This window comes from Dicentrarchus labrax, unplaced genomic scaffold, assembly GCF_905237075.1.
Source record: "Dicentrarchus labrax unplaced genomic scaffold, dlabrax2021, whole genome shotgun sequence".
Classification (NCBI taxonomy): Eukaryota; Metazoa; Chordata; class Actinopteri; family Moronidae; genus Dicentrarchus; species Dicentrarchus labrax.
This window is the reverse complement of record NW_026136707.1, coordinates 1068217-1083830: the sequence shown is the minus strand read 5'-3', so window position 1 is coordinate 1083830 and position 15614 is coordinate 1068217. Positions and strand designations below refer to the sequence as shown.

General features: G+C 36.2%; 2 protein-coding genes and 2 long non-coding RNA genes across 6 annotated transcripts; 2 read left to right on the top strand and 2 right to left on the bottom strand.

The window, feature by feature from the left end:
• Nucleotides 1-1982: 1982 nt before the first annotated feature.
• On the bottom strand, nt 1983-4342 carry LOC127367072 (uncharacterized). Its single transcript, XR_007885432.1, has 3 exons — nt 4188-4342; nt 2360-2693; nt 1983-2130 (listed from the first exon to the last, which is right to left on the bottom strand). It is a non-coding gene; the product is annotated as an uncharacterized LOC127367072 (long non-coding RNA).
• A 2194-nt stretch (nt 4343-6536) lies between these two features.
• LOC127367064 (killer cell lectin-like receptor subfamily B member 1A) lies at nt 6537-9284 on the top strand. Of its 3 annotated transcripts, none has more exons than XM_051406592.1 (6): nt 6537-6693; nt 6963-7055; nt 7278-7514; nt 7669-7820; nt 7963-8060; nt 8888-9284. In XM_051406592.1, the coding sequence occupies exons 1-6, from the start codon at nt 6621-6623 to the stop codon at nt 9021-9023; spliced, it is 789 nt and encodes a 262-aa protein (XP_051262552.1). In that variant the 5' UTR covers nt 6537-6620; the 3' UTR covers nt 9024-9284. The 3 variants fall into 3 exon arrangements, with proteins under 3 accessions (XP_051262552.1, XP_051262553.1, XP_051262551.1); XM_051406593.1 differs by having other exon boundaries at nt 6538-6693; nt 7302-7514; nt 7666-7820; XM_051406591.1 differs by having other exon boundaries at nt 6538-6693; nt 7666-7820.
• Nucleotides 6690-7271, bottom strand: LOC127367074 (uncharacterized). Its single transcript, XR_007885434.1, has 2 exons — nt 7222-7271; nt 6690-7131 (listed from the first exon to the last, which is right to left on the bottom strand). It is a non-coding gene; the product is annotated as an uncharacterized LOC127367074 (long non-coding RNA).
• Nucleotides 9285-12862: 3578 nt separating the features above from the next.
• On the top strand, nt 12863-15450 carry LOC127367300 (trichohyalin-like). Its single transcript, XM_051407052.1, has 3 exons — nt 12863-13024; nt 13349-13438; nt 14249-15450. Exons 1-3 carry the CDS (start codon nt 12868-12870, stop codon nt 15448-15450), a joined length of 1449 nt encoding a protein of 482 aa, XP_051263012.1. The 5' UTR covers nt 12863-12867.
• The last annotated feature ends 164 nt before the right edge of the window (nt 15451-15614 follow it).

Sequence of the window (15614 nt, the reverse complement as noted above, 5' to 3'; positions counted from 1 at the left end):
AAGCACAAGAAAAATCTCAGCAACACACAGTGCACATCAAGTTGGTTCATCCAAAATACTCTTGGAAAAGTTTTCTCTATTTTTTTGTTTGGTTTGGTTGTACATTTCAGCATATATCTGAGCTGATATTGATCTCAGAGCACAGATAACTAAATTTCTCTTTAAGGCATTTAATATTGTTGCCTTTTTTTTCATTGTCCTGCGTGTTAATGTTGATAAATCCAATCCATTCTTTAATTCTTTGTTTTATGGATGTAGTTGTTTTTGCAGGATGTGCAAAAATTTTAATCTTAAACCAAATTTTATGAATCCATTGAGCAGATGTTGAGATAATTTAAGGACCAAAGTGGTGGACCGACAGACTGACATTGCCATCCTTAGAGCCATGCTGCTAGGGATGGGATGGAATGTCGGTCTAAAAAATTATTATTAAATCTGCAAACTCTTCTCAGAGCAGGGTCACAATGTTTAGTAACCCAAATTCTATTTTACACACACAAAAAAAACAAAACAACCTATGACCGACAAGAATACATGACGTATGGTCTTCCTCTTTACTGTGTACTTTAAACACGATTTCGAAACCAATGTAGTTTCCTGTCCTGTGGTTTTGTGTCTTCAGCTCTCCACTAGTATGATGAATAGTTGTATATTAAAATGGAGTCACATCTGCAAGTTCATTCTCTATGAGTGTGACAGAGCAATGCAGCTACAATCTCACCTATCATGGTTTTACAACAGCTGCAATCCGTGCTTGTATGCTGAATTCAATTATTTTGTACAGAAAATAACAAGTAACAGGCCCGATTTCCAACCAGATCTCAAAATAAATACAGCAACTGATTCTAATAAAGTAGGAAGTGCCATGCTTTGTGAGGATTATCAGCATTATATAAACTGCCAAACGCCATATAGTGTAGGCTTATTCTTGTTGTTGTTACTTTAACAGATGTGGCATTTTCTAATGTTGTAGGGATTGCATGGCCCTGAAAATAAACACAGTGCGAAGGAAACCGTTTGAAGGCAGACTGCAGAGTGCAACAAACCAGTTGCAGTTGGTGTGGCTCTGCATATCACAACACAATCAGCTTTGAGTTCACTGGTTTCTGACAATGCAAAGTAATTCAGTGCGTTCATTGAAAAATCAAAAATATAATATTTACCATGCATTCAACCTAATATGTACACAGCAATGTGGTTGACAAATTTATATTGTTTCGCAGTATACTGTATATATATTGGCATATCACCCACTCTCAATGTACATGACTTAAATATATGCAAATAGGATTTTATGTTCTAACAAACCTATTTAACCTCTATTATCAATATGAAATTGTTTCAAGACTATTTATTTTTTCTTCCCTATCAAAATATATATTAATATTTAGCGTACACCACAATTAATGATGATGTTAAATGACTCGTACAGAGTGGGTTTTTATATGCCCAAAAGTCACCAACTAACATCTACATTGTAAAAAAGAAGTTATGTTTACGGCAAAAACTGTGGTTGCCAGAACATTATTGTAATAAATACAATAGAGCTTTTGTACTATTACGGCAAAAGGATATTAGTACTGTTGATTTTACAGTTAAAGTTGAAGTTTTATTCCATATTTTACCTTATAAATATACATTTTTACCAACAAGTGATTTTGCCACACGAAAATACTATATGAATTCTGTATAAAAAAGTTTTTGTCATGAGATTTATGTGCAATTGACCATCTGTAATAATTCTGTAATGTCACATAAACTGTATATACCTAACCTATTTGGAGTTTTCAGTCTTTTGCTGTCAAGGTTTGACAGTGTTTCACCCGTAAAATCTACAGACATTTTTTACAGTGTAAGTAACATCAGCTGTCTTTGCTAAGGTCTGGGGACAAGGTCATATTGTAGAAATTTAATCTGCTTACCAAAGGCCATTAAAGCAGTTACAACAGATGATGAAAAAAGATAACAAAATAAACCTGGAGTAAACCTTTGTTCAATTTATTCTATAGACTTAGAATACAGCATACATTTCTCTCAAGATGCTTTTGGAGAATGCAGCCTGATGCACTCATCTTGTTTTAATCCATTTTAATCCTTTGTGAAAGGAGCCGTCTCGGTCAGATGATCAGTCTGCAAGAGAACATAACAGAGCAGGACAGGCATCAGTGTGCATCATCAGTATAAAATGGCCTCTTTCCCACTGAAAGAAGTAACCAAGAAGGTAATATAAATGCTGCAGGCAAGACAAAGAAAATAATATCCATCCTCAGGGGACCATAGATGTGTGTATAAAGTTTCATGGCAATACTGTGACAATAATGTGAGTTAATTTAATTTTCCCTTCTTGATCACCACATACCTTTGACACTGATCCAGATGAAATGTCCCATTGCTGTGTCACTGTCACATGAGGCCTTGCATTGAAATGTCACCGTTGTCCTTTGATGTCAGGTCGAGAATCTCTGTCACAACCTGTCTGCGTCTGTATGTCTTGTTTTCATCAGAGATTGTCTCGTTTACTGTGGTGAAGTACTTGCTGGGGTCCGTCAGCTCGACACCTTGCTTACACCAAACAACCTGCAGCAGTCTGCATTTCTCGAAGTCATAATGTGCCTCACATGATAGTTTGACCGATGAGCCTCTGGCAGGAGTGAGGGTTTTTTGTTTGTAAAAGACCTGTATGGTGTCGTTCGCTAGAGCACAAAGGAAAAAATGTGAAAGAAAGAACGGTTACTAGACAGTTTCCACCTTGTTTTAGTCTTATAAAGTCATTGATTTACTTTAAGTAGCTGAAAGGAATTGTTCAACATTTTCACTTTCTTGCCAAGAGTTAGATGAGAAGATTGATACCAGTCTCATACCTGACCGGTAAATATATGTCAACAGCCAGTAGCCAGTTATCTTAGCTTAGTACAAAAACTGGAAACAAGGGGAAACAACTAACCTGGCTCAGTCCAAAAGTAGCAAAATACAACTACCAGCACCTCTAAAGGTTACTAATTAACTCAAATTAAATCTTATATGTTTAATATGTACAGGCTTGAAGAGTAAAGGATTACATTTAATTTATAAAAAAGGTAACTGAAATCCCTCACATTTTAAAATAAATAATGATATACAGTGCAGCATGCATGTTATAACGCTTCATGAGACTCATCTGGTCTGGAGTGAAACCATAGCTTATCTTACTGCTGCTAATTCACTGTTATGGCCTCCAATGAAACAACATTCTTTCACTGGAAGGAAATTTCACCATTATTTTGTCTTTAAAGCAGAAAAGGGAACAGCATCACAGTACAGTGCAAGTTTGGCCTTCCAGTTCTGAAAATGGACTACAGGCTACTATAGTTTTTCTTTAAAAAACACTGAGCAGAGGACACATTATTGATGCTAAAAATCTAGATTTTTCTTTTGATTAAATTGTTTCTTATAGTAAAAGTAGTCTTATTGATAATATCTTCTCATCTTTATTTACATATTTGGTGTTGAGGTGAAAGTGAAAGTAATCATGTTACATTACTGTACTATTGTGATACTTGGATTAGGTTACTGGCTAAATTTCTTTAACAGGTAATTAGCTATCGTATCAGATTACACCCTTAAAGTAACCCTCCAAACCCTGAATATGTACAAATGTCTGGGTATCAAGACTGCAAAGAGTGAAATTATTTGTAAAAGGACAACTAATAATTTCTGATGGAGACCTATGTTCCTGCTGTACTCCACTGGAGGGCCTTTGCCAACTGGATATTGAGCCGAATAGTGTTTTTCTAATGGGGAAAAGTAATTTTCACCTGCAGCTCTACTCTAGGCTGCATGTTTCAGTAGAGCATCGCACACAGTTCATCCATTAAAGCGCATGCATTTACCTTATGAATGTAGATTGAGATTAGAAGTAAAAGTATTGAACAAATACATAAAAATACATATTTAAAATGTTCTCTTGGTAATGAAAGTTTAAGAAAAAAACAACACCTTTTATAGACTTTTTATATACTATACTTATAGCTCCCTTCAAACCAGGGAAACCAGATTAGATTAAATGTGTTATCTGTACGTGATCAACTCTACTCTATAATGAGGACTAAAGTGTTACTTGTGTCTTCTATTAATACCCCATGAGACGTTCTCCCAGCAATGACAGTATCTTGTATCAAGAAAACCAAGAAAGAAAGTTGTTCACTAACCTCCATCCTGGGCAGACGACACACACAAATTCACCAACAACAGCACTGTAGGTAGAGTAAGCCAAGTCATTCTCCAACACTTACACTGGAAGGTTATATTAAAGATAAACACGAGGACCACAGCATGAGTTCAAAATTGCAGAGGCAAACTGAAAGTATACTTCACTGAGGTGCACGATCTGCATGATGTGTGTCTGCTGCCGTGTGGGTGGAGGATACGTATCTCTGTGCTCAGTTATACACCAGTGTTTCCATTACCTCTGACCACTAGAAACTTAGATAGATATCTTTCCCATTGTTGAGTTTTGTTTTGCACACCACCTAAACACATTGAACAATAAAATATTTTTGCCTTGATTGCTTCACTGAACAGTTTTCATCAGGGGAATTTGGGGTATCAGCACTTGGACCCTGATTTTCCCCCTAGATTTTCCTGAAGTTTATATTTATCTTTAGAAATTAGAAAAAGTATATGATAATATATATAAACCTGAGACTGCTGCACCTTTACATCAATTCACTATATATATTTTAGATGTCTTTTGCATCATTTTGTAGCTGTTTTCCATTAATGGTGCCTTATTTGATATCTGCTCGATCTTGACTGTAAAATAAAGTTGTTTGGGTTTGCACAAAGCTTTACTGCACAATTTGAGCTTGTGATTATTGTCCATTATTGTCAGAGCAGTTAAACATGATTATTTCTAATACAGTGACCTCAGATTAAACATGAGTTTAAACATTTGTCGCCACCCTGTGGTTTTTGAAGGGCATTTTTGAAGATTGCTGCAATTTTTGCCATACAATAGCCAGAAAATAAAAAAGTGTAGGTAAAGAGGTGAAACCTTTAAAGCAACACAAAAATGACCATAACATAGACCTTTTATTTATTAAGTGTTGCTTTTAGTTGTTTTATCACTGCGGCAGAACAATTCCAAAAGAACCGTAACAGAAACACAATGCTTATTTATTACTAAGCAAAAAACTGGCTAATTTCAGATTCAGCAACATGAGAATTGCACTGGAATTGTATTCTGTATTCTTTTAATGGCAAATATTCACTCATATTCACTCATAGATTTATGACTAAACTCTGTACGCAGATATATGCAGCCAAGCCAATCACAGACAAAAAAATCCCTGCACACAATATGTTATACAACGTAAAACAATAAAAAAATCATCTGCTTATTAATTAATTCACCAACAGGCTAATGAAGACTCCTTGGCTATGCTACCGGGCTAACAATGTACTAGAATGGGATGTGACTGTTATGATCGTGCTACATTTTTTTGACAATGTTTTTATGACAGAACTTTACTTAAACTTTTAACTTATCTAACAGAATCATCTGCCAGCCTGTCCTGTAAGTAAGTAACACATTTGCTAAGTAAAGGAGGGACAATCCTCAACAAAATGACTCTTTACTCTGAAAAACAGAGTCGACCATTTTCTAAGAAAAATATCTGAATGGGCTTGTAGCTTGTTCACTGTTTTGGGGCATTTTGAGCAACTTCATCTGTAACACCTTTGCACCGCCTTCAACAATAAGCCGTCATCTTTTTCGTGGAATTATCAGTGACTGATCATGTTAGACAGGAAACATGCAAGTCATTGCTTCCTGTGTGTTCTGTCTGGGAAAGCCCACAGACACTGAATGTTTGGATCAGATTGAATCACTGACAGCATTTTTACTGCACCAATTTGGAGAAATTCAACAATAAAATACCATATTTGTACCTGCTTACCTGCTTTTGTTTTGGCATTTCTTCACATTGGTGCAGTAGAAATGCTTGATATTAAGTATGTTTTTTATTCATCATGGGTGCATGAAACACTTTCATGTAACATATTTTATTTTAAATGTAGGTTCGAATTATAGCTTACTGTTCTTAATACCTTTATTTTGAAAACCGGAAGTTAATACGCTGTAAATTTAAGCGCGGCTGATTGGACCAAGGATATCACAGTCTTTATCTCGAGATCTCAAATTAATTATATTGTTATCTTGTGAAAACAGAGTTTCGTTATCTTGAGATCTCGAGAAAATTAACTGGTTATCACGGGAAAACGGAGGAAATAAAATGTATGAATACATGGCCCTTTAGGGCTTCTGTATTCAGGTAACAAAATCACAAAGATTCTTATTTTCAGGTGATAAAACACTATTGAAAACAATATTTTATTCCATTTCAGCCAATTGATTCTCCCAAAACGTTGTTGCCACAACATTGACAATCGCTGTTTTATCTGTGTTTTTTCTGACACAACAGTCATTGTGAAATCATTAGCCACAGATGGACAATGATGAAATATACACACACCCACACCAGAAAAGGCAGCTGGTGACTAGAAATACAATACACACAGTAGGACAGCACATCACTATCTCTAACAGATGGTTCAACAGGGTCACTGTCAAAAGAATAGACATGGCAGACTACGTCAATGCAACAGCTGAAGAAGGGAGGAATAGTTCGGAGAAAAGAGAAAATTGCCAATCAGGTTTGAACAATGTTTTTATTTAGTTATGTGTGTTCATTGGATTCATTGGATTCATTTCTTGAAGCACTTTGAAATACGTTTCTATAAAATTAGTAAATTTAACCTATTTAGAGCTCTGGAGAGTCCTTAGCTTACAAATGAGGCTGTATCAGTGTCCATATATCGAACTTGTCGAACAGTGGTTACAGGACAGGCTCTCCATTGAACTATTAGTAGTTATAGGATGTAATACAACCATGCAGATGCTGTATGTGTGTGTTGTCCTGTAGGATGGTCCAAAGTCTTCTTGGTTGTTGGAGTCAGCTTCGGCCTGCTGTGCATCGTACAGTCAGCGCTCAATGTTTCTCTCCGGCTCCAAGGAAGTGAGTATCAGCCTGCACCTTCCACATCGCAGAGCAAAGGCCAAATAAAGCAGCAGAGTATTGCAGATTGCATAAACTAAAGGCACACAGCAAATGAAAACCCATTTAAAACACTGACTACAAGAAATGTTTGTAGTTGGACTCGATTTAGACTTGAATTGATTACCTTGTCTTTTTCTCTTACTGCTGATTTTTCTTACGTTTCCCATTTTGACCCAAAAGGAGGAACTTCTTTTTTTTTCCTAGTTGGGTTTTGTAACAACTCTGACCTCATCTGCTCTACAAATATCACAATGATGTCAGCCCTGCTTCGAGAGAAAGACCAACTAGAAAAGGAAAACAGAGAGTTACAGGTCGATAACAACAACCAGGCCAGAGAGAATGATGTGTTAAATGACAAGCTCAGAGAATATGAAAATTACATAAAGGAATTGCTGAAAGAAAGGCTTTCTGAAACAGGTGAGGGTTTTTTTCTAAATGTTAAGTAGTTCATATTTTTTTTCAGAGCTGGATTTTTTTCCTGCCCTTTCTTCTCATGTTGTTTCTTTCTTGTCCCGCCTCGTCTTATCTTCTGTCTTGTTTCTGTTTGTCCTGTCCTGTTTCCGACCAGAAGTAACAAACCTCCAAAGCTGTCCCCAGGAATGGTACCAGTACACGTCCAGCTGTTATTGGCTGTCTCCTGTGAAAATGACCTGGTGGCAAGCCAAAAAAGACTGTGAGGCAAAAGGAGCTCATCTGGTGATTTTAAATGATGATAATGAAGAGGTATTTATGATTTCTATTACATTTTCCTGCATCCATTCAGCTACTTTTACTTGTTGTAGTTTCACTGCAATGATAAACACATTCTTATCTTTTAGAACACTTTTTGTTAAAGCATATAAAAATCACAAATCCCTCCCCACAGTGCGTTCTCATTACTAAGGGAAGGTCTGACGTATGGATCGGCTTGAAGGCTAAAAAAAGGCATCAAAAATGGACATGGACATGGGTGGATGGAACCAGGTACACTTATCCCTAAGGCTTTTTGAATGTTTCCTAAGGTGCAATCCAGGGTTACAGAGACAATGGTTTGAGATGCTCTCTTTTTCTTTAGGTAGGAGAACGTTGTGTAAGGGCAGGGTATATGCAGGTATACTGAGTATATCCACTTATTTCTCAGTCAACATTGGGTATACCCACTTCTAAATCCTCACTGATGAGCATCATTCAGTAATGTTCTGTAAGCCGATTTTAATTTTCCTAGAATGGTGAAGGCATGACATAGTCGTCCAATTTTCATGAGTGGATGGAGTAAGAAATAAGGAATAGTTCACTCAAAATGCACAATTAGTTTTCTCACCCATCTGTGGGCCAGTACTGATGCAAAATCTGCTCCTTAGGATCCATACTCAAGCAGCAGAAGTCAAGTGACAGTGTGTAAATGCAATTGGCCCAATTTTGTATATATATCTCTATAGAAAAAAATCTCTATAAATAAAATGTATTAATATTTCTATTATTATAAACAACTTTACAAATACTGCACTAAATGTTCTGTCTGTTCGATGCTCCAGCGATCTATAAGGCAGCACATCAAGTGCTTTATTTGGTATATGGTCCAGCTAACCTGACTGCGGCAGATGGCTTTTAACGATTTCTTTAACAAGTCAAACACATTAGCAAACCTGTTTACGCATCCAGCAGAGTACATTAGCAGCAAGGTGCCAAATTCACCCAAACTAAAATCATCAAGTTTAAGTTTTTAATTCATAATAATGCCAGTTGAACACATAAATTGTTACATTTGATGTAGATTATTGATGATATTGATTATGTGAAATGTTTTGTAGTCCTACCAGCTACCACCACCTACCAGATGCTCAACATTTTCCCTGCGCCTATTCTGCAAACAACCAGTTTGTGTACTGGGCCTCTGATACCTGTAACAGTCAACACTACTGGATGTGTGAGAAGGAGCTGAAGTGATACACCAACTCCATCAAACCTGAGTAACACTCCACACCATGTTGTTAGGTTTGACTGTTTAAAGTTGTATTTAGCACAAAAACAAGAAAAAAAAATCCTCAATCTGTGATGTTGATTGCTGGAGTATTTAATTCTCTGTAAAAGGACAATAACCCAAATAATTTAATTCATGGATATATACACATTTAATTGCAGTGGGCCAGAGTGGGCCTTTTTAAAATTTTTTTTTAATAAAAAAAAAAAAAAAAAAAAAAAAAAAAATGTACATGTGTATTTATGTTTTTATTTATTTATCATTTCATGTTTTTATGTGCTTTTGTGCAAACATGTATGTGTTGGCTACCTGTTGTGAACCAAATTGCTCCTTGGGGACATTAAAGACATTTAAAAAAAAGAATAAGACTGAGGTTCAATGATAAAACATAAGAAAAAAAAACTTGGACCACAAGATAAGAACAAAAGGGGAGAAAGGTTTTTTAAAAATAACAGACAAAGAAGAAGTATGGTTAAAAATAAAATTTCAACAAACAAGAGAAAGGGCTTTAAATACTTTTAATGCAGGATGTGAAATCGTCAAGGGAAGTGTGGAGAGGTAGAGTGTGCATATGTGTGTTATGCTATATTAAGAATAAGCTACCATTAAATTAATATCTGATGAAATACAGTTTTGAAAATCCTTTATATTTACAGCAAGTATCCCAAGTAGAAATGCAGATCTCAACATACAACTTTTAGTCACCGCATCATGAAGCTGATGCAAAATGTAACTGATGTGTTAGGGAGTGTGAACTACTTCTTCCTTTTTTCTTTTTCTTCTGTTTATTTTCAGCCATGATGTCACTTTCTGTGGGTAATGTGACAGCTAACATCTTGTTTCTTTGCAATCTCTTTAGTAATGACGAACGCAAACAGTTCCCCTTATGGAGAATGTTCAGCCTGTTCAGTGTGTCTGTGAGTCAGTTCTATGAGGACCAAGAAACAGATATATAAAAGCCCAGTGTGTAGGATGTTAGTGGCATCTAACAGCATAGTTGCAGATTACAACTCCCTTGCTTTTTTTTAATCAACTTTATTAAATTTGACTCATTACAAATTATATATCATAAAACATTACATTACCATTTTTGTTGTAAGTGCATCAGTAAACATGTATAAAGTGTATACAGTCAGAGAGTCCAGAGGAGTTCAATGTCTATAAATTGCTGTATTAAAAGTCCAGAATGTCTCATGGGAGGCGCTGACTTTTGTCCAGGGCTTTCGTCCTCCGGAGTTCAGTGATTATTTGTTTAGTTTACTTACTGTCTATAATAGTCTGATATATGACCATGACAGATCTTGTTTTCCACCGTTTAAAACAAACAATGCTTATTATGAGTTGTAGCAGTTCAATGTGGTCAGATTATTGTTTCTGTCAATGATTCCAAACATCACAGACTTCCAACAGGGATCATGGTTTAGTCCAAACTCCTTCAATCCGTCCCAGACTTCCCAAGCTCTGTAACAGTCCATTAAAAGATGCTGTTGTCTAACACAATCAGTGACAATGCTAAACATAGCAGGTACAATGTTCACCACCTTAATTTAGCATTTTAACATTTGCTAATTAGCACTAAACACAAGCACTAAATTACAGCCGAGACTTATGGGAATTGTCGGGCTCTACGACGTAGGGTGTAAGAGTGGTCTAGCTGTATTAGTTTAATCAATTAATGGTTATCAAAAATTATAATTATCAAAAGATAATAGAAAATGACTTTAATTAATATTAAAGATCCTCGGGGCACCCCCCTAAATAAGGGAATGATAACCAATAATCGATTGATCAGTCTCATAAAAATTACACTAAACTATTAATTCAGAAGTCAGATTAATAATTAAATTAATAATTACAAACCAGAGCTTTTGGAGTTACATAGAAGAGGTTGGTATTACTCACAAACATTTATCAACCAGACATAATAAAAGCAAACAGAGGAGAATACAAAACATACAATCTAACTTAAAGGAACAAAGCTAGAGGAAAAAGGAGTGTATGTGTGTGTGTGTGTGTGTGTGTGTGTGCGTGCGTGCGTGCGTGCGTGCATGCATGCATGGGGGTCGTAAAAGGTTTAGGCAATAGAGAGGCGGGAGGTTTTGAATCCCTCTCCACGTGTGTGTGATAAGGGTTACACCGAATATGTATGTGTGTGATCTTAGATTAACGGTGCCTTTAAAAATGGAGTAAGTGTATGCAAAGACGATATCTGTGTGAAGCATTAAACTAACATCACCTTAGCACTGTCTCAGAGACTACAGTTACTACAGTAACCTCAGTTAATCAAATCAACATCACAATACCACAGTGACCTGAATAAAACACATCAGCAACATTAACAATACTTAAACAGTCCTTGTTTAGCCGTTAACTGTTGTCTGTCTATGCCCAGTACGTTACCAAATGTCCAATGGAGATGAAAAAGAGTTGCGGGTGAGCTACGGGTGTCAGCCGGCGGTCCTGTGAGCCAGGCTGATCAGAATTGTGGTTCTGAAGTCCAAACAGTCTCTGCTGTGCGATGTCCGCTGGTGCAGGTATCGCAGTAAAAAGCAGGCTTTTGTGCTGTGCTATAATCTTTAGTCGTGCGTAGTCGGCGGGGCAGGCTGCACCGAGGTCTGAAACTTATCACAAGGTGTGGGTGTGAGCGAATTGAAGGGAGAAGAGAGGAGAGCGGGAAGAGCATCTCTCTGGCTGAAATAACCTTGATGACAGGTCTGGGCTCAGAGGGAATCTTGACCAATGAAAGGCTGGTGTTTGGGCGTTTTATGGCTTTTAAACCACACCTTGGCTGCATTGCAACAGGCTTTTAGACTTCCAACAAGGCCCCAGGACAGTTCCTTTGTTTGAGCACGTGGTCAGGCCCAACATCCCTTTTTGGTCCAGTTAAACACTTCAAATGAACAAGTTCATATTTAAAGGTATCCTTGGATCCCAACAGAATGTATGCAGGAAGCATTTTGGAAATTTACATTTTGACCTAGATAAAAGTCACTACAGTTCTTTCTTCATTCTTCCATAAGGAGACATGAATTTTGAATGAATGAATGTGATGGTGAGCCATCCAATAAAGAAAAGAAATTTCACTTAAAACCAGTGTACTGCATTGGATAAGTTAACAATGTTAATATGAGAGCATTACTTACTTACTACTAACAACCTTTAATTGTTTCTTCCTGCTGTTGTGCAGCTAGATAATGTGAGAGAACAAATTAGTCTATCGTAAAGAACTTAAAAATAACAATTGCGTGCCTGTGTCCATATTTAAGTGAGTTTTTTTTTATCATAATGGCCATTTAAGGAACTGTATTCGTAACGCCTTTGCATTGGCACCAACAGTTAGTGGTGGCTAAGATTAGATCTGTGATCACTTGTCATTCAGCATGGGAGGTACTGCTGCGGTACTATACTGTACTATTCTTTAGGACTTTCTATAAGTGATCCCACTGATGCTGAACAGCAAGTTCTTCTTTCTTATTCTGTTTGTTACCAATAAACCAGCCACCTAAATAACATGACTTCCTCTACTTTTTTTTCCCAGAGAAAGAGCTGTAGCACGCTAACAGACAAAAGAGTAAAGTTAAATTCTTTAGGTGAAAACACTTACGTTACATCTGCTGTTGTTCAATGCAAGTGAAAAGTGTCAATTTGGCAGAGGAGTTAATAATAGTTCATCTTTTTATGGTGAAATATACCATAGGACTGTATTAGTTTGTCAACACTGTATGTATTTTGCATTAACACCTTTTTTGTCCACTGTGGTCAATGTTGTCATTGTTGCATTGTGTCATGATCAGTTGACATAAATAGGTAATGATGACCTTACATCCCCACACAAAAACCAGAGAGGCAGTTGTGGTCGGTTGGCAACTTCAGTTCCAGACTATCACTGTAAGAAGAATGGATATAAGACACCATCCACCTGATGAAACGAGCAATAGAGAGGAGCACAGGGAAAAATGTCTTTCAGGTCTGAATATCTTCAATCATAAAATGTTTTCTTTAAAGATTTTTTTTTTACTTCTGTATGTTAATCCCCGTACTTTCTTTAGAAGCTTTTCCTGTTTCTGTCATGCTAAAGAAAAGTGCTAAAATATGCACAGTAGATATACACAAAGAATAATAATATCAATATAATATAAAGCAATAAATATGATTATAAATTTGGATATTTGAGGTGACTGAAAATTGAAGGGGCTTAAACTAAGCTGCTTAATAAAACCTATTTTTTAATTTTTAACCCTAGTTTTGATAATAGAATTATGATGGGTGGTATGCATGTGTTTACCTGTAGGTCCCAAAGTCTTACGGTTGGTTGGAATCATCCTTGGCCTGCTGGTCATTATTCAATGCGCTGTCAGTATTTTACTTAAGCAACAAGCCGGTGAGTATCAACCCCGACCTTCCACATCACACCTCATAAACAAACACACGAATTGGATAAAAACATTGTGTATCATTTGTTCTTTTTTATGTTCAGCACTGAATCCAAAAGTCAAGGATAGGTAATGGAAAAAAAGGGCCAAGGACCAAGTTTGATTTTGATATTTTGGATATTTTGTCCGATTTGTGTGCCCAGGGAGCTGGGCTCTGATCTCGTTGTGTGTTGCACTTGATAGTGTAACTTTGCAGCTAATACACTTGGGCTTGATTTAATGTATGAATATGAGCTTGAGTATTTTGGAAAATGTCATGTTAAAAGTGAAAAGGAAAATTAAGTTTACCAAATTAACTATTAACAGTTGATTCTTTGCTGTGTACCATTGGATGTACTGATAACTATCACTGAATTACTTTGATACTGAAGAAATCTTAAAAAGCGGAGGACCACAAATTAAATTTTCTGCCGAAATGTGTCACTTGTAATATTTTTAAAATAAATATAAAAATCTTATTAGCATTACTGTAGATAACATTGTAATGGCTTGCACAGCCAGTGGTGGTTAGCTAACAGATTAGGTCATTAGTGGTAGTACTAGCAAGGCTACTTCCATTGGTCTGCTTCCAGTCTCGATGCAAAGCTAAGCTAATCATCTTCTGGCTGTAGTTCAATACTCACAACACACATAAGAAGGGTATTGATCTTCTGGTCTAACTCAAGACTCAAGAAAATAGGTCCCAAAACACTGAACTACTCATTCAAGTGTGAAACATAAGAAACCACAACCTTCTTATCTGTTTCCTTTCCTTGTAGCTGGGTGTACCAACGGGTTCAACAACAACTCGACTACCAATTTCACCATCATGTCAGCTGATGACAACAGAGACCTGGTTTTAGAGCGAGATCGACTGCTCAAAGAAAATGACAGACTGAATGGAAAGAAAGACAAACTGAATCAAGAGAAAAATCAACTGCTCCAAGAGAATAACAAACTGAATCAAGAGAAAAATCAGCTGCTCCAAGAGAATGACAAATGGAATCAAGAGAAAAATAAACTGAATCAAGAGAAAGATCAACTGCTCCAAGAGAAAGATCAGTTGCTCCAAGAGAATAACAAACTGAAACAAGACAGAAATAAATTGAATCTAAAGAAAGACAAACTGAAACAAGCCAAAAATAAATTAAATCAAGAGAAAAATCAACTGAATCAAGAGAAAGACAAACTGAATCAACAGAAAAATCAACTGCTCCAAGAGAAAGATCAGTTGCTCCAAGAGAATAACAAACTGAATCAAGAGAAAAATCTATTGAATCAAGAGAAAGACAAACTGGATCAAGAGAAGAATCAACTGATCCAAGAGAAAGACCAGTTGCTCCAAGAGAAAGACAAAGTGAATCAAGAGAAAAATCAACTGCTACAAGAGAAAGATCAGTTGCGCCAAGAGAATAACAAACTGAAACAAGACAGAAATAAATTGAATCAAGATAAAGACAAACTTAATCAAGAGAAAAATCAATTGAATCAAGAGAAAAATCAATTGCTCCAAGAGAATGGCAAACTGAAACAAGACACAAATAAATTGAATCAAGAGAAAGATCAGTTGCTCCAAGAGAAAGACAAAATCAATCAAGAGAAAAATCAACTGCTCCAAGAGAAAGATCAATTGAATCAAGAGAAAAATCAACTGAATCAAGATAAACATCAATTGCTCCAAGAGAATGACAAACGGAATCAAGAGAAAAATAAATTGAATCAAGAGAAAGATAAACTGTTCCAAGAGAAAGATCAGTTGCTCCAAGAGAATAACAAACTGAAACAAGACAGAAATAAATTGAATCAAGAGAAAGACAAAGTGAATCAAGAGAAAAATCAACTGAATCAAGATAAAGATCAACTGAATCAAGAGAAAGTAAAACTGAAGCAAGAGAAAAATCAACTGCTCCAAGAGAAAGATCAATTGAATCAAGAGAAAAATCAACTGAATCTAGATAAACATCAATTGCTCCAAGGATGAATGAATCAAGAGAAAAATCAACTGCTACAAGAGAATGACAAACGGCAAGAAAAAAATAAATTGAATCCAAGAGAAAGATCAGTTGCTCCAAGAGAATAACAAACTGAAACAAGACAGAAATAAATTGAATCAAGAGAAAGATCAGTTGCTCCAAGAGAAAGACA

Coding starts and splice junctions, on each gene's coding strand:
- LOC127367064 (XM_051406591.1), top strand. CDS start 6,621: ATGGCAGACTACGTCAATGCAACAGCTGAAGAAGGGAGGAATAGTTCG. Junction 6,694..6,962: donor AAGAGAAAATTGCCAATCAG/GTTTGAACAATG, acceptor GTTGTCCTGTAG/GATGGTCCAAAGTCTTCTTG. Junction 8,061..8,887: donor ACATGGGTGGATGGAACCAG/GTACACTTATCC, acceptor AATGTTTTGTAG/TCCTACCAGCTACCACCACC.
- LOC127367300 (XM_051407052.1), top strand. CDS start 12,868: ATGATGACCTTACATCCCCACACAAAAACCAGAGAGGCAGTTGTGGTC. Junction 13,025..13,348: donor CAGGGAAAAATGTCTTTCAG/GTCTGAATATCT, acceptor GTTTACCTGTAG/GTCCCAAAGTCTTACGGTTG. Junction 13,439..14,248: donor TTTACTTAAGCAACAAGCCG/GTGAGTATCAAC, acceptor CTTTCCTTGTAG/CTGGGTGTACCAACGGGTTC.